Source organism: Vigna unguiculata, chromosome 7 (genome assembly GCF_037176805.1).
Source record: "Vigna unguiculata cultivar grain cowpea cultivar isolate G323 ecotype 2 chromosome 7, ASM3717680v1, whole genome shotgun sequence".
NCBI classification, from domain to species: Eukaryota; Viridiplantae; Streptophyta; class Magnoliopsida; order Fabales; family Fabaceae; genus Vigna; species Vigna unguiculata.
Genome location: NC_140798.1, coordinates 32,547,101 through 32,574,735, shown reverse-complemented (window position 1 = coordinate 32,574,735; position 27,635 = coordinate 32,547,101). Strand labels below are relative to the sequence as shown.

The window sequence follows — 27,635 nt, the reverse complement described above, 5'->3', positions numbered from 1 at the left end:
TCAAAATACATCAAAATAAATTCTAAGAAAACTTTAAAAGAAATCTTATCTTTAAGAGATCAAAATATGAAGGTAAACCACTTTTATTTAAACAGAAATATTTTGACATTGATGTTTAACATTAAGCAGAAAAATTGTATTCCTTGAAATTTCACCAAGAATAGTTAAACCCTATAACAAATCACCAGATAAGTCTGTTAAGATTTTGAAAGAATTTAGCAATGAATAAATGTTTTGCAAAACATTTTTTAGTGTTGAAACTAAGGCACCTAGCTAATTAAATTACTCATGTACACTAATGAAATGTAAAGGCATGTTTACACATTTACAGAACTACAGGCAAAACCAACTAATTGTTCATACAATGAATATCATTGGCAAGGTGAGAAGAAAACCCCAAACTTCCATGTATTAAGTGGATACTCACCCACCACACTATATTTTGGTTCCTATCCCCGTATAAATCAAGGCATTTAAGGGAACAACTGCATTGAAAGAAGAATAGTGATTATTAGATAATGTATTGTACGACAAATGTCTAAAAGAATCTAAAGTATATCCCTAGCTAAATCAACCAACTTAGTCATACCCCTAAGGAACAGAAACAAAATCTCAAATTTATCGTAATGATTCATACAAGACCAAGCAAGTTATTTCGTGGTTTACATGAGTTAATGTCAGGACTAAGAAAGGAAACAATATGACAAGTACCACACATGTTTCCCCACCAAACGGTTGTGTCATAGCATAAGAAAACATCAAACAAGGGTCAGCACTTCATGAACAATTCTCAATAGTAACACAGAAAAATAATGCTAACAAAGGATGAAATACTAATATAGAAATGAATACTTGCACAGGCATCAAGATGAGGATTATAAGTAAATGGACAATTTTGTTGCATTTTACATGGTAGGGATGTAGGTCACAGGAAAAATATGAGCGTAAACTACAACTGATAAATACAAGGGATACTTACATATTTGTCAAATTGAGGATCATAAAAAAAGAGGTTCCTTGGTTCATCTGTTGGATTCAACAGCAAAGAGGTTCTTTTGTTCATCTGTTGGATTCAACAGCCATCTGCAGAACATCCATGCTGCACCAATAACCGATAAAAGAGACAACAAGGCCAAGCATCCAAAATGAGAAGGCTCATTTGCAATTATTGCAACACCAAGCATTATGGACTCCGCCAAACTAGCAACAGCAATCTCTGTCGTTCCAATGAGATTTGCTTTGGATGATGGGATTCCTGTCTGGAGAATCTGTGCCCCTACAACATCATATGACATGTGCCCTAACCGCGATAAAATCTGAACAGACAGAAGCACATCAGTTTATGTTAACAAAATTCAGTTTGAACAAACTTGACAAAAGTTAATTTTACATTAAAAATACAATTTGAAATTTTCCTACTTCTGCTGTTATAACAGAATTTCAATGACCTGTTGCAACTTTTTTCAAAACTGATATCCTGTACTCATCTTATATTAGTGAAGGTTCAGACACTTCATACTTTCGTGACTTACAATCAGAAATAAGAAAGTAAGAAGAGGACTCTGATGAGAAATCGATCCACTCAAGTATACAGCAACAGCCATGCTGAGAAGTAAAGCTTGAAATACCAGCCCAACTGCCCCAGCCTGGTACAGGGAAACAATAAATATCTTAATAAAAAGAGTGCTCAAACATTCCCATGTGCAAGAGTAAAATTAAAACTACTAAAGATAGAGAACAAACCTTTAAAATGCCAAATTGCTCGACCAGAGTTGAAGACACAAATGTTGCAGCAACACCCATGACAGCACACATTCCACTGAACCCTCCTATGATAGATGGATGTAAGCCTGCATAAATATTGGGAAAAAAAAATAACGAACTAGCAACAATATTACCAAAAAATCATTATTCCCCCACCCAAAAATAAAGGAGAAGAAAAGATAAATTACAGTGTCACTGATTATTGGTCTAATTATGAAAGAATGGTTAATGGGTAAAAAAATTATGGAGACCACAACAATGAACCTTACATAAAAAACTGCTACCTTTTCCCTTCGGCCCTTTTGACCATTTGTTACACAGCATTCAATTTAACATTAATAACAGTATTAAAAGACGTCAATAGAAAAACTCCATTTACGAAAGATGCCAAACGGAATTACTGAAAGAGTTAAAAATAAGAGAAAATGAGGCATATATTATGTTAGTCAAAGATAATAAAGTATGAAATGTTTGCCATACTAAAGAAATAGATCACCCCTGCCAATTATGAGTTCATGATAGATGGAAGATTTTGAAAACCTTGAAATCAGGTGCTTCACTATATTGTTAATGCAACATTTTACGTGTTATATGTGAAAGAAATTTCCCTGGATAAAAAAGTACCATGGAGGAAATTGTCACGTACCACGTTGTGTTAAAAATGCCGTCAACAAACTGCCTGGCGTTAGAACAATATTAAAGTAGAGGAGCACCCATGCAAGACTTGCAGGAAGAACAGGTTGACCCAGGTACTCCTTCCAGCCGAGCTTGATGGCTTCCAGACCTTTGAAAACTGGTTCGCCAGCAGATGGAAGTAAGTATGTTTTAGATGCTCATAGAAAGATCATTCTCAAAAGAAAGAATAGTATACCTATACTATTAGCATCTGTTCCAGAGTCTTCATTAAATGTTCTGCAACAGGTTTGTGAAGGTTTTGGTCTATCAAGAACACCGGTAGAAAGTTTGTTGGTTAAATAAGTGAAAATAATCTGCAAATTAAGAAGGGAGAGTGAAAATGAATTTAGCTTGTAAACAATGGAAGTAATAGATCAAGAAGAACGACAGAGAAATTACTGTAACTGGCAGAAGCCCCATCATTAAGCCAGAAGCAACTTTTAAGCAGATTACAGGATGAAATTTAGAAAGAAGGAATCCGAAAAGCAATGCCCCAGCTATCTGTATACAAACATTTCATAAGTTTCCAAGACAAATAATATAATTGATATTCCATAAGACAGTTTCTGAATATTTCACTGAAATGAATGGTAGCAAGCTCTGTAACACATGGAAATTTATAAGCTAGCCGATCAACTCAAGGAAAAATGAAAGAAATAAAAGAAAATAATTACCTCACACAGGAGATCAATTCGATTTAGAACAGCATTTGCCTGTGCAAGTGCAATAGGCCTATTCATTCCAGCCAGCTGTGTAAAGAAGCCACTGAGTATCAGAACAAGATTAAAATTTAACATAGGGAACAAATCACATGTCAAGGGAACAGAGAAAGCTCCCAATGAATCAGAATGACAATACCAACACAACCCAGTCACGCTCATTTGCAACTCCCAAAGCTACACCACACAGCCTCTCAATAGCCCCAGCTGAAACCAATGTGAAAAACCAAGGACGCAGAAGCAGACTAGACAACGAAGTATGTCGCACAGAATGGGCGTGAATAATCATTGCCGCAGATAATAACTGAGCTGCTGCCTGAAAAAATAGAAAGATTGATCCCTTTTAGAAAAAAGAGCTATATCTTCCTTTATTTTATATAGGTCATCAAAAAACTTGCCTGAACGACTGTTAAGCAATTATATGCATACATTCTTGGAAAATGATCCATAACTCTGCCAACCAAGGGACCACCAACAATTATAGTCACTTTGGTGAAGAAACCCATCACAGCAACCGGCAAAAGGCTTGGATGAATCAAGGCAATAGCAGAAGGCCAAGCAAAATTCCAAAGCTGCTCCACTACATTTGCAGCTATGCAACTAGCATAGAAAGCTGAAAATATATAATCTCTAAGTTGAGAGCAGCTTAGACGGTTCAACGTCACAGCATCAATAAGTATAAATGGAAAAGACGGAATAAAATCATTGGACAAGATAGACATCAAACAAATTTTGAGACCCGATTCACCTCAATAAAGATAATAACTGCAATAAACTGTATTCAGGACAGTGTGATGTCAGGCTCATAAGAGTGCAATTGAGGTTAAAGAAATGATCCATGAAGTCATATGAAACCAAAGAATAGCCATGTCAATATCAATCAATTGAAACCGACCCAGGCAATAAAATGTTTTTTAATGTTTTCCATTCCAAGAGTAAATTAGGGAATTTTTGCTGAAGAAGGAAAACTCTTATTAGATGTTTGGGAAATCACTTAATTGCGGTCTACCAAAGTTGGTCGCCAACGTTAGATGTGAGAAAACAACCCACCGTGTAACCCAACCGGGTGGGCTGGAGTAGCAGAAAGGGCATGTTGCTCCTCCTCGGACAAAACCTGCAGAACGCAGCATGGGAAGATGAGAAACAGTGAGCAATGATCATCAACACCCTCAAACTCAGTAAACAAACCTACCGGCAATGTTGTCAAGAGAGTATCTACAAATGTGGCTTCAGCCAGCAAGTTCAAAGACTCGGGCTCAAGAATATCAGTTTTGAGATTAACAAATGGCACCGGACAGAGAGGCTCAACCACCCCTCTTCCCAGACCCTCATCCTCATCCGTGGTCACATGATCCAAATGCACATCAGTATCTGTCAGCGAACACTTGGAACCAAAACGCGCAAATCTAAAGCCAATAAAACATAGAGATAACGAACATCCATATTAACATTTAATTCGGAATCCAAATTCGAAATTTCAATTGGAATTTCACTTAACGAGTGATGACTATTGACCTGTGAGAGACACGGGGGTAATAGAGATTCAACCCTCGGCCAGAGGGGATACGATGGCGTATTGAAAATGAATTAGTTTGACGAATGGGGAATTTGGCAAAATGGAAAGTGAGGGAGGCCGCAGCAATAGCCATAGCTGTTGCAGCTTGTAGAACTTCAAGCTACCAATCTTCCTCTTATTTATCCAACTCATGCAGTTGCAGTCCCAAAATCACTAGGCTGAAGAAACCCCTTTAGCCTCAATGCTCATCCCCTAACAACACTCTTTTCTTTGGTGGAATCGTGAATGAGATTAATTCAGGATATTTCGCAAACACCTTATCTGTAAGAGGTGTTTGGAAGCCTTAGCCTGAATTTTCGTCGCGAGCGCTCGAGCAGAGAGTGCAACTGGTATTGTTTGTGTGGACATTTTTTCTCTCTACTTCTTTTTTGAGACCATTACGTAACAGAATTCTTTAGCAGCCACGTGGCAGTCTCGTTTTATCGTCGTTGCACGCTATTTTTTCGTTTCGTTTCCTCAGATCGTGTTTGGATTGAACTTTGATTTGGTTCATGATTTGACTTGCTAATAAGCCGTGATTAAAAGTGCCATGTAGCACTGTAGGATTCCACACACTAACACTGGTGCTTGATGGAGGCCCAGTCATTTTCTAATGAGCCCAGACAAAAGACGGGAAAATCTCTGGAATGTGGACCTTGAAGCCCACCGGGAAAAATGGCTTCTTCATATCACAGTTGGGCCAATATTGGAAAGTGCTGCCCATGATCCAAACTGTCTTTTTTTCAACTCATTTATTTTCAATTTATATTTATTTGGTTTAGATTGAACAAAAAGAAAAACTATAACACTTAACTAAGTTGAAATTCATAATCTTGAAATTTCTCCTTCTTCAAAATCGAGCTTAAACATTAAGTAAATGTTATATTTGTTAAGACATAGGATGAGCATAAAATTAAAGAAAAATATATAATTAAAAGAAAGAGGATTACTTAATTTCTTTATGCTAAACACATGTGACAATCTATCAGTCATTCCCACTATAAAACTCATACATTAAAATATAAGAAAAAAACATTTTAAAGTAATGTTCTCCCTTATACTACATTTTGCCCCCTAACTATTTTTCAATTAATTTTTTTCAATCACAATAAAATATGTTTGTGTTTCTTTTTGTAATTGTAGAATAACCATAAAAACCATTACCTATATGTATAAAGCAGTGGTGAATAATTCTTTGTTAAATTTTCAACATCTGTTGTAATGATAATCATATGTTGAAAATTTTTAATACATATAGTAGGATTATACATTTTCTTATAATTATATATTTCTACAATAGGTAATGAAAAATTACTTTCAAAATGTACAAACTATTACTATTAAAATAAATTATACAAAACTTGAGTAATTGAAATATTTTTAAACAAGTTGATTATAGTTTTGTACGTCATTGTTGAAAACAAAATAACAATTAAACTTGGATGTCATTGTTCAAAACAAAATAACAATTAATTGTTTATTAAAGACCAATTCATCATCGACTAAGGAAATTCAATAACGGATATAAAAACAAAAATATAAGTACGGATAAACATATTAACAATATTGAGCACACAATATTAACACAATAAATAAAATATTAGAGTACTTAATAAAATATATAGATGTATGGTTAAAACATGCTAAAGTATTCCAGGTGTTCAAACTACTACATTAAAACTATTACAAAAGGCTTTACGTCTAAACCTTAACTACATGGATTACATTTTTCTTCTCATCGTCCATTGCAAATGGAATGATATCACCAGCAACCAACAGATTGTCTTTGCAGAATCTTTTTCACCCACATGTGATATAGCATTCATAACAAGTTCTTCCAGTCCATCGAATTCTGCAAGGCCAGCGTCTGCAGGTTTCATTGGTAATGAAATATCTCTTCCTATCCTTATCCAAAAACTGTTTAGCAAAATTTGAGTGCAGATACTGCAACACAATGAAATTAATTTAGACAAACCAGCAGGACCAAAATACCAACATCAAATTAAAATAATAAAGAATTTGCATACCAGACATGAAGATTCAACATCATATTGACTTAGCTTCTTGGTCAGGTTATGATTTCCATTATCAAGGCCATTACCAACCATCGTATGAGTATCATTACCAGTGGAAGTATTACCATCATTGTTCAGCGGTTCAGATGAAACCCTCTCATACAATATTTGTGTTCCTTCAGCCAAGTAAATCTTATAAAGAAAAACATTGTTTCCTATATAACTAAAATGTACGTAAAAATTGCTATTCAAACCATAATACTTATAGAACTCCAAGAAACTAAACAAAACAAAACAGCCATCTATATTGATGTCCACAAAGAACTCGAACTTTTTGTATAGGAGATCATACAGTTGCACCTTGGAGTCCAGTTTGAGATCATCTTGACAAAACATTCGAAATTCCTCTGGCAAAACTATGAATAGTTGTTCACAAACATGAAATAAAAAACCAATATTACCTACAATACACATATGTATACAACGAAATAATAATAAACAAGTATAAAAATTGTTACCTTTGATGTATCCACCATCAGTCGAAAACATTGGAAGAACCTAGGTGAGCACGAAAGTTTACATAGTTTTCGTGATCCTCCTGAATTCCCTATAGCAGGATAATGTACCTCCTTCCAGTGTACGTCAAATACTCTTAACCTAAAATATCGATCACCGCAATACAGGGTACATATATATGCAGCATCATCTATACCATAAAAATCTAAAATTTGTCTTCCACCGACAAACTTCCTGTCGGCCAAAAGCCTTTCCATTCAATGTTCAAAACATTTCCCCTCGGATCTGATAAAAAATTTGTCCCTATAACCAACGTATCAGCCCATTCCAAAAAGAACCCTTCGTCAAAATCTAAAAACTCTTGAAAAACAGATTACCCAGACTTTAAGGCTGATTCAAAAACCCAAAAAGAAACGATCTTTATAACCGAAACGGCTACAGGGACGAATGGATGATGATATTAAGGTCGCCAAGAAATTTTACAGCGAAAAAGAAATTCAAATAACGAAACTATAAACACAAACCTGTCTACGATCCATAAACATTATGGAGTTCTGGAAAAAGTTGTTAAAGCTAAAGCGTTTTGCACTTTTGTCCTCCATGTAAGCAGATGAAAATGGAAGTCTGTAGGGCACCCGATTTTTTAATTCAGGAACGTAAAAATGAAAAACCAAAGCACTGAATGTGTACACTACACGAAACTGAAAAGCCAAATCAAATCTGCAATGCACTCTTTGCAGAGATACGAAAAGACTCTCTGAACTTTTCAGAATATGCGTTGCCGCCAAAAACCCACATATTTTTTCAACAAAGTATTTATTAATATATCTCACATATTTTCCCTTTCAGCTTTTTATTATTTTGGAAACACACAGCGTTTTTTTAAGTAGGTTTTTCAAAAGAGTATTTTCTTATATTTAGATTCCCCTATAACTGCTTCAAACATAAATTAAAACTATATCGATGAATAGAATAACAATAATATAAATATAAAGCGCACACAACAGCAATAACAAAAAAACAAAAAAAGGCTTGTGCGTACGCACGGGTCTCATACTAGTTCCCACTATAAAACTCATACATTAAAATATAAGAAAAAAACATTTTAAAGTAATGTTCTCCCTTATACTACATTTTGCCCCTAACTATTTTTTCAATTAATTTTTTTTCAATCACAATAAAATATGTTTGTGTTTCTTTTTGTAATTGTAGAACCAACCATCGTGAACAGTTCTAAGAAATAAGTTTGAATAAAATGTGGGACTAACAATTTCTTTTTCCAACGAACACGTCGAGAAATATTGGAACCTGGTCTTGTACACTTAATCTCAGCATATAAAAGGCAACCATTGCAACAATTTGTTTACAGTTTATATAATATGCGTTAACATAATATAAGTTTTGGTTAAAGACATATAATTGCTACAATATTAAGAAGTAGATGATTATGTCGTTGCCTTTGAAATTCCAAGCATCCCATCTTGGAGGTTGAACCACACTACCAAATTTTGTTTTATAAAATATAACTCTAAAGCAATGAAGCCTTAAAATTGATGGCTTTCATTATAATACCGTTAAAATGATCCTATGGTTCATGAGATCTTAAGGTTGAGGGTTTTCATTATAAGATTGTTAAGACGATCATGTGACCAATGAGACCTTACAATCGATGACTTGTATGGAATCTTACACTTAGTGAAATCTTACACTTGGTGACTTTCACTTTATGATTCTTAAGATAATCATAGGTTTTATGGTTTATGACCTTTTTTGTAAGATATTTTAAGACGTTCATATTGTCAGTGATGCCTTTTTGTTGGTGACTTTCAATATAAGATCTATATATTGTTCAATAAGACTAAATTCACATTAGTAAAATTAGAAGAAACAAAATATGACTTGTTAAGTATGACAATCCTTCAGCGTTACTGTGGAGAAAAAAAATAGAAATCAAGAATACATACGTGTCAACATCCAATTTGGTCCGGCATAATAAAAAGAATAATAATACAAAAAACAACGAATAAACAAATTAAAAAATAAAAATAATGAAGAATTTATTTGGAAATTTTAATTTTTCTTTTTCTAAATAATAATAAGATAATAATAATAATGAATAAATAAAAAGAGAAAGACTATTTTAATCTTTTGTGTGTGTGTTTTTTTATGCCTTGTTTTTACCTTTTAGCCCAATATACTTTATCCATCCACACCATATTTTCTTGCAACTAACAACAGCCCAACATTTTATATTCTCACCCTCGCTCTATGCTTTGTTGTTTCTACTCTAGATCAAGAAGTTAGTGATAGTTAGAAGCATAATATGTTCTAATATTTAGAATTGTTTTTCCTTATGATAATTGATTTTATGCTCTGATTTTGTGACACCACTTTTCCACATAAAGAAAGTAGTAATATGATTCTCAGCAATATCTCATCTCCTAATTATAATTAATTTTCCTTATCTCATTTGATTTTATGTTCTGATTTTTCGGTGTGATTTGATTCCCATAATGTGATAATATCAATACCAATTATTGCATTTTAGAATTCTTGGTAATCAAAAGTGACTTTATTGTGAGATTATATTGTATTTATAATTTTGTGTATATAAACCCATCAACCACAACAATAAAGGATGATGTTGGAGACCTCTCTCCTACCCTAAGCACATAATTTCTTTTAACCCTCGCATATAAAAATCCCCTCACCTTCGATCACCATCCCAGTGTTATGCGGTTTTTGGTTAGAATTAGTTATGATGTTGGTTGAATTTGATGTTTTCACCAATTTTTCTTTGTGTGAAAAAAAATTACCGCCATGCATTTTGAGGTTCATCAGTTTTTATAATTAATGTTTGTTAATTACACTGGACCGTGAATGTTGTTGCATGAATAAGTGAGAGATCTCATGTTTTAACATTATATATTTGTGTGAGTCCCGTTTTCTAATACATTTTAGTTGGCCCCACTTTTCTTTTTCTATATATTAACACATTTGGTGGGTCCATAATGTGGTTATAAGTTATAATATATAAATGTATTGCACATGAAATCATACGGGTTGATCACGTGCCATATTTTTTATATTAAGTAATTTTTTTTTAACTTTTTATTTAATCTTGTACAAATAATAGAATAATATATTTAATTCTAAATATTATTTCATAATATTTTATTTATTTATTTATTTTCTTATTGTTTTTATAAATTATGGACATATAATAATAGTCACATTTTTTTTGGGTATCTTATCTTTTTTCGAAAGTTTTTTTTAAAATAATAAATAAACAAGTTAAGTACACTTTTAACTTTTAGAAAGTATAAGTGATTGTGTGAGCGTTTGCGTCGTCTTAGTACTTAATATCTTCGTTTACTTATAAAATTACTAACAAAAATACACATGGATGTGGTTTTTTATTTATGATAAAAAATACTAATATTATTTTAAACTTTGGAAAACAATAACATTGTTATCATAAATTTTGATTATTCAACACATTAAAACTCAAAAAAATATTTTTAGACAATTAATTAAATATATATATATATATATATATATATACACACTAGTGCAAATTTTGCTTTTTACCTCGCCTTATATGCCTCCGTTGGCAAGGAACCGAAGCATATAATGGCGCGGTGGCATTTTTGCAATTTCAGACAACTTTTATACCTCGATTCAGCTAAAACCCGAAGCAAAAAAGGGTTATATGCTTCGGTTAAAAAAAAATCGGTGCCAAAAATGGCTCATATGCTTCGGTTGCACAGACCCGAAGCCAAAAAAGTGGCTGGTTATTTAAAAAATGCAGTAGCCGTAACATCTTTGGCCTCGGGTGGCACTAAACCGGGGTCAAATAAGGCTATATGCCTCGGTTATTAATTGAACCGAGGCCATATAGTTTAATTAGGGCACAAAACTCCCGAGCCCCTCTTCTCCTTCCCCGAGCTGCATATTTCTCCTCTCTCTCTCTCTCTGCAAGCTGCTGCGCGAAAACGAAGACGAGGACGCCTCCACCGTGCGAAAACGAGTACCACCACTAGCGAGTTGCAGCAAACTCTCGAGAAACGGCCGCAACCAACACATTACCCTCGCCGAAGACGCGAACGAAATCGAAAAATGCGAACTCTATGTGAGCCACCGCTGCAGGAAGAGAGACCACCATTGTTACTGTTGTGACGCCTCTGCTATGGAAGAAGAAAGGAGCATCACGCCTCCCATTACCGGTGGCAAGCAACAGCACCACCGGTCACCACCGTTACAGCGAACGCACCGCGAAACTCCACCATGGCGATGCCGGCAACCACGCAGCCGTCGGAGTTGCAGCTCGACGCAGATGGAGACACTTCCATGGAGGCGAAAGAACAACACCTCCTCGTGCTGTAGGCACCATGACAGATCTGCAAAGAAAATCAAACCAGAACCTAGCACCGTCGTGACGCATTGTCGTTCCAGGCGCAAAAAGAAAATGACTCTATGGTCTCGGGTCCCATTGCAACCGAGGCAGAAAACGACTCTATGGCCTCGGGTGATAACCGGGGCCAAAAGGCCTCCCCTTTTGGCCTCACCCCAATATGCCTCGGTTCTAAAATCGAGGCAGAATTACGAAAATAACTGGGGCCAAAAGCCCTTATTGCACTGGTTATATATATATATATATATATATATATATATATATATATATATATATATATATATATATATATATAAACATTTGCTTAAATTCACATTTTGATTTGAGAATTTGATGCGGACTTAATTGAAATGTAGACTTATGAAATTTTAAGAGACATATTACAATATCAAATATTATGACTTATAATTACAATATGAACTATTATGAGTGTTAAAAATTTGTAGAAATTGTAAAAATATGGAAAATATCATTTGCTTAAATTCACATTTTGATTTGAGAATTTGATGCGGACTTAATTGGAATGCAGACTTATGAAATTTTAAGAGACATATTACAATATCAAATATTATGACTTATAATTACAATATGAACTATTATGAGTGTTAAAAATTTGTAGAAATTGTAAAAATATGGAAAATATAAGATATATGATAAATATAAGAGATATATTACAAAAATAAGTTGTTATTATATATATATATATATATATATATATATATATATATATATATATATATATATATATATATATATATATATATATAACAACTCTTTTAAAAATTTAATCAATTCAACGTTAAAGATGCTTACCACGGCAACCCACAACATAATAAGTTATTAAGATAAAATAATTGTATCTTACACGTTAATATTAATTACTAATTTACCTATTTAAAATCATTTTTTTTTCTGAAAACATCGTTATACATAATTATGTGTTTATGTTGGTTTTAAAACAAATAAATATTTAAATTTAAATAAAACTACATATTTTATAAAATATTTTGTTAAAAATGACTCCCATTTTAAAAATAATAATTCTCATATCATAAACCCAAGATTATTTATATTTATTTTTATTATTATCACGATTATATATATATATATATATATATATATATATATATATATATATATATATAATTATTTCTTAATTAATTATAGAAAAATAACGCTAAAAGTAGCACAAAATAAAAACAATAGAAATAAGAACAGTGAATATATGAATTAAAATATCATAAATAAATATAATAATATAAATATAAATTAATATAAAAAATATGATAGAGATGAAATAAATAAATACGAGTGTGCATAACAAAAAATAATTTAAATTAAATAAACAAATAAATTGAATCTCCGAAAATAACTTAAATAAAATAAATGGAAATCACTAGTACAAGGTAAATTAAAATAATTAAATGAACCAAACCAATATAAATTAAATGCAATAGAAATAAATAATAATTAATAAATAAATAAATAGGACAAATGTATTATTAAGGATAAATAAAATAAATGAAATATATAAGATCAATAATTGGAAATGGATTAAATATTATAAATATAAACAAATAAATAAAGATGATAACAATTAAAAATAAATTAAAGAGAAGTGAATAGAGTAATATATAATTCAAAATAAGTAAAAACTTAATAAAATACAAAAGGTTTATTAAGATTGATATAAAAATAGTTTAACCTCATTTCTCTTCATTGAATCTCTCCTTGCGCAAAACCAGTTAAAAAAGGAGAGAATTTTTCTTCTCTATGGTAGGAAAATCATGATCGGATTAGTGGATCCAAAACTATGACACTTGTGAGTAGTTTGTAAAAATAGAATGAGCTTATTGTTTTATGATTTTTTAAATCAATTTACTATGCTCCCTAATCTTTTAATCCCAATTTCTTTTACCCTTCCTTAATCAGGTTTGGAATAGCAGAGCTAAAAAAGTATTATTAGCATAACACAAAAATGAAAGTATTCATGTGTGAATGACAACTCAAGATCAAGCTCATGAAAACCTTGTATTCCCTCAGAAAGTTCTACCACATGAAAATGCTCTTTAATAAAACTTTATCTTTAACGGGTAGTAGTTAGGAAACTACCAGTTTTGCTTGGTGGACTCCAATTTATCAATTTATCTTATAAACTATTAAGGTCCATGTAGCCTATGCTGAATTAATATTATTCTAGATCGAAACAATAAACTTTTTGAAATGGCTCATTTTCTACCCGAGAAGCCCATATATAAACCATGTTTAATTCTTCTGAATTTATCTTTCTGTCAATTTCATATCAGGTAAAGTATTTTGCACTGACATGCTAAATGTACTTTTAAGTTTTTTCAATCTTTTGCTCAATTTATTTCTCTTTCTTTCTCTTTCATGTCTCTCTCTCATGTTTACTCTTTGCTCATTTCTTCACATATTAATATCTTTCACTTCATCCATTTATAAGCTAAGTTTCCTTTTAATTTTTAGTTTTTTTTTTTTCTTTAAGTCATGATAAATTTCATTTAATGAAAAGATAAAGCCTTATCTATTATTCTTTTTATATTTTTTTTCCTTTTTCTTATTTTTTCTTATATATAATTTAATATTAGAAGGTTATTTAAATACTTTAATATTAGAAGGTTCCAAATATCTCCAAGTTACACGATTTGAAATGAAAATTGAAAGTCCTAAATTAAAAGTTGAAATTAAAACTTTAAAATATAGACTTAAATATGTTTTTAGTTCCTGAAATTTGAAGTTTGAACATAAAATTGAAATTTATCTTTATCTAAAACTTTAATATGTTTTTGTCACAAACACTTAAAAAATAAATGAATATAGTCCTTTTAACTAATTACATTATTTTTTTTAAATGACAAATGTGTTTTCCGGCTAACATTGAAGTAGGAACGTGTCAAACAAGATAAACAACCCAAATACTAATATGAAACACATTTGACACGTTAAGAAATTTTAATGCAATTGAGTTAAAAAAAATTATATTCATTGACTATATCTATTTATTTTTTAAAATTTAAGGATCACAATGTATCAAAATTTAAAAAAAAAACAAATCTAATTTTTTTTTTACAAAAATTCAAGATTAAAAATATATTTAATCCTAAAATTTATGGAGGTGCAGAATGAAGTTATAAGATACAGGAAGAATTTGAACACATGTGCTAGACACTTTCTAAGCCAAGACAAAAGGCGATAAAATCTTTGGAATGCGAACCTTGAAGTACACTCGGACAAAGTGGGTTGTTGGATATCACAATTGGGCCAATATTGGAATGTTACAATATTTTTCTCAACTCATTTAATTTTAGTTTAGACTGAGCGAGAAAAAATATATAACTTAACTAAATTGCATAATTCTGTTTTGATATTATGCAATTTGTTCTTTTTCTAAATTAAACTTAAAGTAAATATTGTTTTTGTTCAAAAAAAATAAATAAACAAAATGGTAAAATAAAAAGAAGATAATTCCTTATTTTCTTTATGCTCTTATAATTCATTAACTATTTCAAATCTAAAAGTTATATATTAAAACTATATTTCTAATTATTTTTTTCATAAAATAAGGTGTCAAAATTACAATAAGAGATGTCTCTATTTCTTTTGTGGTAATTGTGTGAGCCAACCATCTTGATTGATGAACACCGAAAGAGAAAAATTGTTGTTAAAATCTGTGTCCGTCAAATTCTTTTCCCAAGGAACACGTTGAGAAGTACTAGAGCCTGGTCCTGTACATCCAATCTCAGAGTAGAAAAGACAAGTCCTGCATAATTTTTTTCACAATTGTAGAATATGCATTAGCATAAGTTTAAGATAAAGACATTGATGAATATAATGTGAAAGGAATAGATAGATCATACACGTTGTCTTTGGCATTCCAAGCATCCCATCCTACAGGCCGAACCACACTACCAAGGTCCATTTTATAAAATATAACCCTAGAGCAATAACGATACCCTCTTCCTAATAACGAGTCTCCATTACTGCTACCTATCACAGAACCTCCTTCAAACACAAAACCAGAGGGATCACTACTTACATTGCGTGCTTGTGCTGTTATGCAACCCAAGGCAGTCGCGTTCAACACACAATCCTGTGATAAATTTAATTAATTAGTTAACCATTGTGTATGATATAAAAGTCTTTTATGATAAAGAAAAAATTGAACAATTTAAGTTGCACAACTTAATTTTTTATATATCAAAGTACCTGGTAGTAGGATTGTCCATCACCGAATATGAAATCCACGGCACCTTCAATCATGCAATTTTTGAAATAATGACGACCTAATTCATCCCAAACTGTATCTTGAAAACCAATAAAATTACAATTATAAAAGGCACATTTGTCTCCAGATATTCTTGCAGCCACCGATGGAGTCCTTATTCCATAACTTATGTTATGTATTATCAAATTCTCTAGTGTTTCCAAACCGTACGAGTTCTGAAGAAAATGAAAAAGAAAAAGAAAGACATCATAAATATTAGAATTCAATAACAAGAATTTTCAAATGTTTAATGTTGTTGCTCATGTATTTTCTATACAATGGTGTTACTATAATAATATATGATGGTGACTATGTCATTAACAAGTCAACTTTAATATATATTGATGAATGAAAAGGAGAGTGTGTTGAAGATGTGTATATACCAGAAAAGTAATATCTGATGCAACAACGTTGTTTGAAAAGGCAGAGAATGTGGCACTAGTATTTACTGCGGAGTGGTCATCGTATGTAATGGTGGTAACATCTGCACCTTGGCCTTGGATAAAGATGCATGGCTTATCCACTGGAATGTTAACCATCTCTCTACACACATCATAATTATTTAGTATAAATTAATTAACCATGCAAAACACACAAAAAAAATAAGTAACATACTTGTATGTGCCAGCATTTATCTGAATTTTCACCCATTTGGAGTTGCTCGTTGGTATTGAATCAATGGCAGCTTGAATTGATGCGAAATTTGGTGGTGTGTTGGATTTATCAACTACGATTGTGGTTGAAATCTCAGGGCCACCACAATCCACTGCTCTACAAATTCCCGAAGAAGAAAGAACAATGACAGCAATAGAAAGAATGATCTCTTTGGTAAGTAACTCCATACTCCAAAATGTTCAATCAATTGATACAATTCAGCAATGCTTGTTGCAATTGTATATATAGATGTTTAGGAATTGAAATTATTATTTTAACTGTGAAAGGTTTATGAAATAAGATGTTTGTCAGAAAACGAAAATAAATTATTGAATTTTAATAAGAAAGCTATAGTTCAAATCTTCAACTAAATATTTTTGTGTTATTTCTGACGAATATTAAAGATACATTAATATTAACATATTATATTAATTTTATTAAAATCAGTGCCAACCAATATTTTACATTAATAGTGATATATTATAATTAATTTTATTAAAATCAGTGCCAATCGGAATATTTTTGAAGACATATTAAAGAAACAGTGAAAGAAAATTCAAATGTTAATGAAACCGAATCTGTCTTTAACTTATTTACAAGTTGTTGACTTTTATTTAATTAATAGTTTACATGTAATTAAAAAATATATGATTAATGCTTTTAAAATATAGAATTTCACTTTGTTTTGGTTAAGAAAACCAGGTGCGCCGCAAATAATGTTTATATGACATTTAATGCTATTAAGGAGGACATTTTTATTCTCTTATTGTTATACAAAACTATATTTAAAATCTTATTCATATAGAAAATTAATATACTAAATTATCATTATATTCTTTTAATATTTAAGAGAGATGACGATGTGGGGCAGTCAAGTGGACTAATCTTCAGAGCCATTAAAAAAGGTGTGGAACAAGTAAATATTTTAGTTTATTGATCTACTTAGGTCCGCCCTGCTTAACCCGCAGCTCGTGTAAGTCAATGATGGATCGACCCACATTGGCCTGCATAACCCACAATAACTTAAATCTCTAGAATTCGATGGCACCAACAAAATACATTGTGTGTGGGGCATGTTGAATATTTTAGCCCATTGATCTGCTTAGGTCTGTCCTGCTTAACCCGCAGCTCGTGTAGGTCAATGATGGATCGACCTGCATTGGCCCACAATAACTTAAATCTCTATAATTCGATGGCACCAACAAAATAAATTGTGTGTGTTTCTTATAAACAAGTTGCTCATTATAATTTTTTTCTATAATTCATATAAAAGTAACTCTATTGTTCACATTTTTTCCTTGGTTTTAATCTAGATCAAAATAATTTTTATTTTCAAGATACTTGTACGTCAAAATTAAGAATTATAAAATTTGAATATATCTTCCATTTTTAAGAATTAGGCTTATATAATTTTTTTATTTTTACTAATTTAATTAAATAAAATAGGTTATTAAAATCCTCCACTTAGATGAAAAAGAATACAAAATAAACAATTTTTCATGCCAGTCATGGGTTGGCCCGCAAATCTAGGAGCCAAATATTATACAAGATAGACTAGAAAAATTAGTCTACATTTTTTATGCGGGACAAACCAAAGACATTAGCCCGCATTCCAAGTTGTTTACGACTGGAATTCAGTTTTCTTGAGAAATGAAGTTTTAGCAATATTTTTTGTAGTTTTATAGATTTGTGTATTTATTTATAATAGATTATTTTATTAAAAAATTATATTTTTTTATAAACTCATGTGAATATAAATTTAAACAATATATTTAATTTAATATTTATAAATTAATGAAAATAAAAAAATTAAAGAGTTATTAAAATAAATAAAAGAATTTAAATATATTGTAATTGTAGTAACATAAAAATTATCATAATAAAATATTATAATTATAGTTTTTTTAAAAATTAATTTTGATAAATATATATATTTATTTGGTTAAAATAATTTATATACTAAAAAATTATGTGTAATAAGTTAATAATATGATTGTATGAAAAAAAATGTCAAATATTTCGACTTACAATCATACTATATTATTTTATTTTATTTTTCTAACTTATTAAACACAAAAAAAAAATTACTACATAAATTATTTTAATCAAACAAAATTACATCTATCCAAATTAATTTTAAAAAAAGAACCACAATTTCAATTATTTATCATAATAACTTTTCAATTACTATAATTTTAATATATTTAAATTATCTTTCTTATTATAATTATTCTTTAAATTTATTATTCCCTATTAATTTATAATATTAAATTAAATATGTTTGAAATTTATATTCACATTAGGTTATAAAAAGTTAATTTTTTAATAAAGTAATTTATTATAAATAAGTATACAAATATATAAAACTATAAAAAAATGTTTTTAAATTTTTTTTTTAAATAAATAGAATTTCAACAATAAAAAACTTGAAAAATTCAAAAAAATATGATGAGAATTTAGTCATTTGTAAAAATAAATTGTGCTTGAACGATAAGAAAATATAATTTGAAAAAAAAATCGTGATAATCTACTCATTGATGAAGTTCAAACTATAATAGTAAACATAATTTATATTTTCATATACAATTTTAATCATAGATTTTGTATTATAAATTATATATTTCAAAATATATTTTATATTTTATATTCTACATTTCAGAATATAAATTTTATATTTCAATTTACACATTCAGAAATATAAATTTGTGTCTTAAATTAAATTTTTTGAAATACAAAAATATAAGTAGTTAACTTTTTGGATCGTATAATCCAAATGTCTCCAAATTACTCAATACTAAAACCGAAAGTCTCAAACGAAAATGTAAATTTGAAACTTTAAAATTGATGGAGGTGCAGAATGAAACTATAAGGGTGCAGGAAGATTTTACCCATCGGTGCTTGGTGGAGGCCAGTCATTTTCGAATGAGCCCAAACAAAAGACGGGAAAATCTTTAGGAGCTTTCTTCTTGCACCTCTAAAATTATTTTTGTACCTCCAAAATTTTTTTAAATTTCAAAACTACTCTTTGAACCCCAACAATGTTTCTGGACTGCAGACCTTGAAGCCCAGCCGGACAAAATGACTTGTTCGATATAGGGGCTTCTCTACACCTCAAATGCCTTCTTTGATATCTCCAATAAATTTGAAATTTCCCAAATTACCCTCTGTTAAAGAAGTAAATTTCTCACTCCTATTTCTCATTCCTATTTATTGCACAGCCCCACCCCCAATTTTGACATAGCTGCCTCCTTACATCTATAATTAGTTTCTCTTCTTTCCCACTTTCCTAGTAGTGCTGCTTTTCCACATCTGCAAGCACCTTGCATGCTTCTTGCTCTCACATCCGTAAGACTTCCTTTAGGTGAGTTTTTTAAAATAGTTTTTCAATTTTTTATTAACAGACTTATCAAATAATTAAAATAAATAAATAAAAGAATTAATAAATCATTATCTTAAAAACTAACAAAAAAATAGAAGAAATAATAAATAAAATGTTATATAAAAAATGCAATGTGAGAAAAAAATTTATTAAATATTTGTTTAAAAAAATAAACCAATTACGGAAGTGCACATCCAGAACCTGTTTTGACATTTATTTCTTGTGTGCACCGGATGTCCACATCTGGTTCCAACAAATACTGGATGTCCACATCCGGTACGTATTTCATTATTTTTTTTAAATGAATTATTAAGTGACTTTTATTGAATGCCAGATGTCGAGGTCGGTAATCATACACACCAGAAATTCAAATCTGGTTAAGATTAATCTTCAGAGTTGAGTGCTTTCATGTCGACATCCGGTTAAACAATATAAATATTGGATGTCGACAACCAATATTTAATTCATTATTTCGTCAACATGCAATGTCTTTTATGTAAGCTTAGAAACAAACATTCACCCAAACAATAGTTATCCATGCAATCAAAATAAGGTGTAATGAAATTTAAATGCTCACACTAACCTGTTGTGTCAACGATAAACAACGAAAACAATGAGAAAAAAGAAAGACTCCAGTGCGATAGGAGGACCACGAGAGGTTCGAACAAGTCCCACCATGCTGAGAGGTTCCAACACTAGGAATGTTTCAAAAAGGTACCGTTTCGATGGAGAGCACAATATCTCTAGAGAACGGAAGAAATTTGGAGGTGCAATGTGTATGTTAAAAACATGGTTCTCAATAACTTTTTTAATTACCTCAACTACCATAGTAGGTAAGGTTATAATAGTAATAAATACTGATATTTGGAAGTATCGAAGAAGGCATTGGAAGTCTAGAGAGAAGTCCCCTTCGATATATCCCAATTGGACTATTGGAAAGTGATGTTTGGGATCTAAACTATTTTTTTTTTCAATTCATTTAGTTTTAGTTTTTATATATATATATATATATATATATATATATATATATATATATATATATATATATATTCTTTAGATTGAGCGAAAAGAAAAATTATAAAACTTAACTAAGTTGCATCAATCTATTTTGAATTATGCAATTTGTTCTTCTTCTAAATTGAACTTAAATGAAAAAAAATTAAACAAAATGGTAAAATAAATAAAAAAAGATAATTTCTTAATTTCTTTATAATGCACTTACAATTCATTGAGTATTTCAAATCTAAAAGTTGTATATTAAAATATAAGGAGGAGATGCATTGAAGTAATATTTTTTTTTTATGTTCCTTATATTATATTTTATTTTAAAAATATTTTCTGAATTATATTTCATAAGACAAGGTGTCTAAATTACATATTAAGAGATATATATCTCTACTTCCTTTATGGTAAGTGTGACAGCCAACCATCTTTATTGATGAATTCTCGAACGGAAAAATGTTTGTAAAAATCTGTTTCTGTCAAATTCTTTTCCCAAGGAACACGTTGAGAAGTACTGGAACCTGGTCCTATACATTCAATTTCAGAGTAGAAAAGACAAGTCCTGCATAAATATTTTCACAATTTGTAGAATATGCATTAGCATAAGTTTAAGATAAAGACATTGATGAATATGATGTTAAAGGAATAGATAGATCATACACGTCGTCTTTGGCATTCCAAGCATCCCATCCTACAGGCTGAACCACACTACTAAGGTTCATTTTATAAAATATAACCCTAGAGCAATGACGATACCCTCTTCCCAATAATGAGTCTTCATTACCGCTACCTATCACAGAACCTCCTTCAAACACAAAACCAGATGGATCACTACTTACATTGCGTGCTTGTGCTGTTATGCAACCCAAAGAAGTTACATTCAACACACAATCCTATTATACATTTAATTAATTAGTTAATCATTGTGTATGATATAAAAGTCTTTTATGATAAAGAGAAAATTGAACAATTTAATTTGCATAGCTTGATTTATTACATATTAAGTACCTTATAGTAGGATTGTCCATCACCAAATATGAAGTCCACAGCACCTTCAATCATGCAATTTTTGAAATAATGACGACCTAATTCATCCCAAAGAGTATCTTGAAACCCAATAAACTTACATTTATAAAATGCACATTTGTCTCCAGATATTCTTGCCGCCAACGATGGAGTCCTTATTCCATAACTTTTCCTATGTCTTCGCAAATTCTCTAATATTTTCAAACCGTACGAGTTCTGAAGAAAAAAAAGAAGAAAGACATCATAAATATTAGAATTCAATAACAAGAATTTTCAAATGTTTAATGTTTATGGTGAGACATAATATTTGTTGTTCGGATTATGTGTATCTTTCATGTAATGATATTATTATAATAACACATGATATTGATTGTGTCATATCTTGTTTGTATTAACAAGTCAACTTTGATTCATGATATGCTATTTTATTTATGACACATGACATTATTTTATCATTGTTATGATCTATTTAATTGAAACAAGTATAACAATTCATTTTCAAGAAAAAGATACACAAATAATGTTCAAACCAATGAGATAAATGAAGAAAAGGCCATTAAAATTTTGTTTTAGAGATTTTATTAGCAATTAAAATTTATTAAAACCTATAAAAATAAAAGAAAGCATGTGTTAAAAAATGGTTCAATAACATTTTTTTAAGTATATTAATCACATTTCTCTTAGGTTTTCATTCGTTTAAGAACTTTATTTATTATAATATGAACAATCACAACTCCAACATGACAAATTTCAAATGAAAAGTAATTTTTTCTATAAATTAAGATATAAAATTGATAAAAGAAAAAGTGATAATTAAGAAAATAAACCAATTTACTTGATTGACCAATGTTAAATATTTAACCACCTCAATTTATGTAAAACTATAGTAAAATCACTTGTCAATTTCTCTTAAGAAAAAGTCACTTATTTTTTGTGAATAGTGCTAAATACTCGATGAATTTCATCAATGAAAATGGAAGTGTATTTATAAATGACAAATAAAATCAACTCGTCTATGTGGATATTGTCCGAACTCGTCCTCGTTTTGACGGGAAATCTCCACATTGATTGAGTATGGGGAATTTCCAACTTTTTCAATTGAGTATGAGGATGGATATCAGGATGTACATATCTCTGCCATATCTTCATCCCAGTTTAAATTATTAAAATATTCACAATTAATTAAGTAACCCTACATATATATATATATATATATATATATATATATATATATATATATATATATATTATATACTTTCTATTTTTTTTTCTTTTAATTATTTGGTTTGTCACGAAAGTCATTCGCATTTCCAATATATTTTTCATCTTATCATAACTTTTATGTAATTATGTCAAAATGATGTATGTCAATTAAAAAAAAATTAATGTCTCACATTTGAATATTTCTATTATGTTTTAATATTTTTATTTATTGTCTATTTTTATTTCACATGAGAATGTTTAATACTCTCAAAGTGTTTAATAGCATAAATCTTTCATTTATTAAGTAATATAAAAAAATCTTTACTTATTATTATTCATTTTTGTTTCATTTAAAGAACTCTTTTGTCTCGCTAAAATAATTTTCGTTATTTCTGAACCATTGAGTATATATGTTGATATTTGAAAAGTTTTCTTAGATCTCCAAGGTATTTTTCTCTTACCATACCCTTAATTGTACATTTGTTTTTCTTTGTGCATTTCTTTCAATAGTCTCTCAAATTGTTTCTAAGACACACATTTGTTAATTTTTTAATATTTTTCTTTGTTGTTCATTTTCATCATGTAAAATAATATTTCGATATATTTTATTTAAAAAAAATTATTTTCTAACTCATTATCAATCATACTATAATTTTTTCATTATAATTGTATAAATAACTTTTATTTACTACAATATAAAAATTTAATGTATTTGCCATGAATATTTTTTATAACCATAACATATATTGAAGTTCAAAAGATACACGATTTATTTCAAAATTTTATTATTATGTTTATTATTTGTTCTTTGTCATTTTGATCAAGTGATGTATTATAACTTTTATTAGTGTATAAAAAAAATATTCATTAGAATTTAAAAAATTGAAGTAAACAAACATTTAAAATATATTTTAATTTGAATATTTGTTTTCCTTTTATGTTTTTTTAACAATATTTTTAAATTTTATCAACTATGTTTGCAAATTTAACAATATTTGATATCGAAGAAACAATCATCCTCCTAATATTGAGTATTTGATAATATTATGTTTCCTTTACCATAATTTTTTATTATTTTATAAAAATTAATTAAAATTAATATTGGAGTACTAAGAAAACGGGTACGGGTATGAGTACAAGATTATACTCGTTATCCGTTGGAGATGTGGATGAGACAAAGTTTGATACCCATTGAATTTAGGTATGGGGATAATGATGAATTTTTTCTACGGATGATAGGTATAAAATAACGAAACTTGTCCCTGTCCTGTCCCGTTGCTATCCCTAAGTGTATTGAACATGTCTATACCTCAATTTATGCAAAAATATAGTCAAACACCCGTTAATTTCTCTTAATAAAGAGTTATTTGTGTTCCTTTGAAAATATGATAAATACTTTATGGATAATATTCATGAGTGAAAATGAGTGTTTTGAAGATGTATATACCTGAAAAGTAATATCTGATGCAACAAGATTGTTTGAAAAGGAAGAGAATGTGGAACTAGTAGTTATTTCCGAGTAGTCATCGTATGTAATGGTGGTAACATCTGCACCTTGGCCTTTGATAAAGATGCATGGCTTATCCACTGGGATGTTAACCTTCTCTCTACACACAACATGATTAGTTTCTCTCTACTTATTTTAGTATAAATTAACCATACAAAATACTAATTTATATTGGAAAAAATCCAGTAACATACTTGTATATTCCAGCATTTATCTGAATTTTCACCCATTTGGAGTTGCTCGTTGGTATTGAATCAATGGCAGCTTGAATTGATGTGAAATTTGGTGATGTGTTGGATTTATCAACCACGATTGTGCTTGAAAATTCAGGGCCACCACAATCTACTGCTGTACAAATCCCCGAAGAAGAAATAAGAATGACAACGATACAAAGAATGATCTCTCTGGTAAGTAACTCCATACTCAAATATGTTGAATCAATTGATACTATTAAACAATGTTTGTTGCATTTATATATAAACGTTTAAGAATTGGAATCATTACTTTTAACTGTGTAGTCATTTAATGCTTATTAAATAAGATGTTTGTCACAATGCGAAAATTATTTAATGAAATTGAATGAGAAAACTAGTCCATATCCTCTTTAGAATTTGTTGGTATTATCGTCCACTCAACATTAAAAAAAACATCGATATATTCTAATTTTTTTAATATATTTTAAAAATACACTATAGAAATAATATAGAAAATTGATCATAGAATCCAAATTCTGAAAAATAGAAGAAACCCTCTCTTTAATTTATTTATAAGTAGTTGACTTTATTTAATAATAATTTATTACAAATAATAAAAATATTATTATTATTGGTTTTCGAGTGAATATTCACCACCAAAGTCTCACATAGGACCATCTCTTGATCTAACGCAGAGATGAAAAAATCTTTAAGCAACACGAAAACTTTACTCTAAGAAGGAGAATATGATATATGACTATCTCCTGAACATATATAAAAAGAACTTGTGAAAAACCTTTTAGCATTAAAAGGACATGAATATTATAGAATTAAAAAATAATTTATATAATTAAATTTATTAATCAAATTTAATTATGTAAATGATCCACTTTTTTTATATTATCTTTTGATATTTTTTATATTTTGGATACTTTTGATATCTTTGTTATTTTTTGATATTTTTATATGTCTTTTGATATTTTGAATATCTTTTAATATTTAAAAAAAAATACAATAGTACTCTAAAAATTGTATGAAAATTTGCATTTTTTGTTCAAAAATTTGTACTTACACTTTAAGTGATAAGTTCAAAATTTGTACTTGTGAAATACTTTTGAAAGTACTTTTGAAAATTTGTATTTATGAAAGTACTTATACTTGTGAAGTTCTTTAAATACTTTTGAAATTTTATACTTGTGAAGTACTTTGAGTGATAAGTACTTTTGAAAAATTGTACTTATGAAGAATTTATGAATCGTACACAATTATATTTTTCTAACAATTATATTATGATTTATGTTATTAAAGAATTTGATTACTATTTTTCAAATATACAATATTAGTATTGGTTATGAAAATTTGCAAATAATGTTTATATGTCATTTAATGCTATTAATGAGGACAACTTTATGGTCTTTGTAATATACAAATTTATATTTAAAATCTTATAAAAGTTTATTATTATATTTCCATATGCATCCTTATTGTTATGATATAAATTTATAATTATTGATGCTAATAAGTTTGTAAATCATAATAATATATAAATATTTTTTATTTACTAAATAAAATTTTAGTTAAAGTGTAAGTCTTGCAAAACTTTTTAATTGAAGAAAAATAACAAAGTAAAGTAATACATTCCAGCAACCTAACATTTTATTATTTCGGATTTCATTTCCCCGAACACATTAAGACAAACTTGGAAAACCTTTTCTGGATGTGACATCCTAGTTAAATATTACTAATTAAAATAATTAAAATAGGTAATAACTATAAAATTGTATTTATGATAATTCTTTTTTCTCAAAATACAGGAAAATTTATTTCATTTTTATATCGCAATAATCGAAAATTCACATATATAATTGTCGATTACAAAATACGAGTGTGGTAAGATAAATGTTTACAAAATGTTTAAAAATAAAAAAGGAAAACATCATAAAGATTGTTCCCAAGCTAGTCCCTCTCTAGATCTATGTCTCACCAGCACCACTTGCAACATCATATGCTCCCATGTAGAGATGGCAAATACACCCGTCTCCGTGGGTATTGCTTGAACCCGTCCCCGTTTTGACGGGAAATTCCTGCATTGACTGGGTTTGGGTATGGGGAATCCCCGATTTTTCAATTTGGTATGGGGATGAGTATGGGGATGTACATATCCCCGCCATAATACTCGTTCCCGCCATATCTCCGTCCTCGTTTAAATTATTAAATTATTCACACAAGTAACCATATATATATATATATATATATATATATATATATATATATATATATATATATATATACTCTTTATTTCTTTTAATTATTTGATTTGTCATGAAACGCATTCGCATCTCCAATATATTTTTCATCTTATCATAACCTTTATATAATTATGTTAAAATGATGTATATCAATTAAAAACTTTTTATGTCTCATATTTGAATATTTCTATTATTTTTTTAATATTTTTATTTATTGTATATTTTCCTTTCACATGAGTATCTTTAATACTCTCAATTTAAGTGTTTAATAGTATAAACATTTCACTTACTAGGTAATATTTTTTTTTTACTTATTATTATTAATTTTTGTTTTATTTAAAAAACTCTTTTGTTTTGCTAAAACAATTTTCGTTATTTCTTAACCATTAAGTATATATATTGATATTTAAAAAGTTTTTTTAGATCTCTAAGGTATTTTTCATCTTATCATACTCTTAATTATATATTTATTTTTCTT

The 27,635-nt window shown here is 29.3% G+C and overlaps 3 protein-coding genes across 3 annotated transcripts; all 3 read right to left on the bottom strand.

Annotated features, from left to right (window-relative positions):
* Nucleotides 1-189: 189 nt before the first annotated feature.
* IREG3 (iron-regulated protein 3) lies at nucleotides 190-5,152 on the bottom strand. The gene is made up of 13 exons (XM_085675487.1): nucleotides 4,674-5,152; nucleotides 4,351-4,564; nucleotides 4,209-4,272; nucleotides 3,553-3,771; nucleotides 3,298-3,470; nucleotides 3,114-3,188; nucleotides 2,839-2,940; nucleotides 2,636-2,753; nucleotides 2,411-2,557; nucleotides 1,744-1,850; nucleotides 1,533-1,646; nucleotides 980-1,316; nucleotides 190-485 (listed from the first exon to the last, which is right to left on the bottom strand). Exons 1-12 carry the CDS (start codon nucleotides 4,805-4,807, stop codon nucleotides 1,023-1,025), a joined length of 1,761 nt encoding a protein of 586 aa, XP_085531613.1. The 5' UTR covers nucleotides 4,808-5,152; the 3' UTR covers nucleotides 190-485; nucleotides 980-1,022.
* Nucleotides 5,153-15,230: 10,078 nt separating this feature from the next.
* Nucleotides 15,231-16,785, bottom strand: LOC114191331 (putative pectinesterase 52). Its single transcript, XM_028080500.2, has 5 exons — nucleotides 16,559-16,785; nucleotides 16,327-16,486; nucleotides 15,886-16,119; nucleotides 15,537-15,769; nucleotides 15,231-15,439 (listed from the first exon to the last, which is right to left on the bottom strand). Exons 1-5 carry the CDS (start codon nucleotides 16,783-16,785, stop codon nucleotides 15,271-15,273), a joined length of 1,023 nt encoding a protein of 340 aa, XP_027936301.2. The 3' UTR covers nucleotides 15,231-15,270.
* Nucleotides 16,786-21,206: 4,421 nt separating this feature from the next.
* Nucleotides 21,207-25,151, bottom strand: LOC114192590 (putative pectinesterase 52). The gene is made up of 5 exons (XM_028082358.2): nucleotides 24,909-25,151; nucleotides 24,655-24,814; nucleotides 21,987-22,220; nucleotides 21,639-21,871; nucleotides 21,207-21,540 (listed from the first exon to the last, which is right to left on the bottom strand). Exons 1-5 carry the CDS (start codon nucleotides 25,133-25,135, stop codon nucleotides 21,381-21,383), a joined length of 1,014 nt encoding a protein of 337 aa, XP_027938159.2. The 5' UTR covers nucleotides 25,136-25,151; the 3' UTR covers nucleotides 21,207-21,380.
* Nucleotides 25,152-27,635: the final 2,484 nt, after the last annotated feature.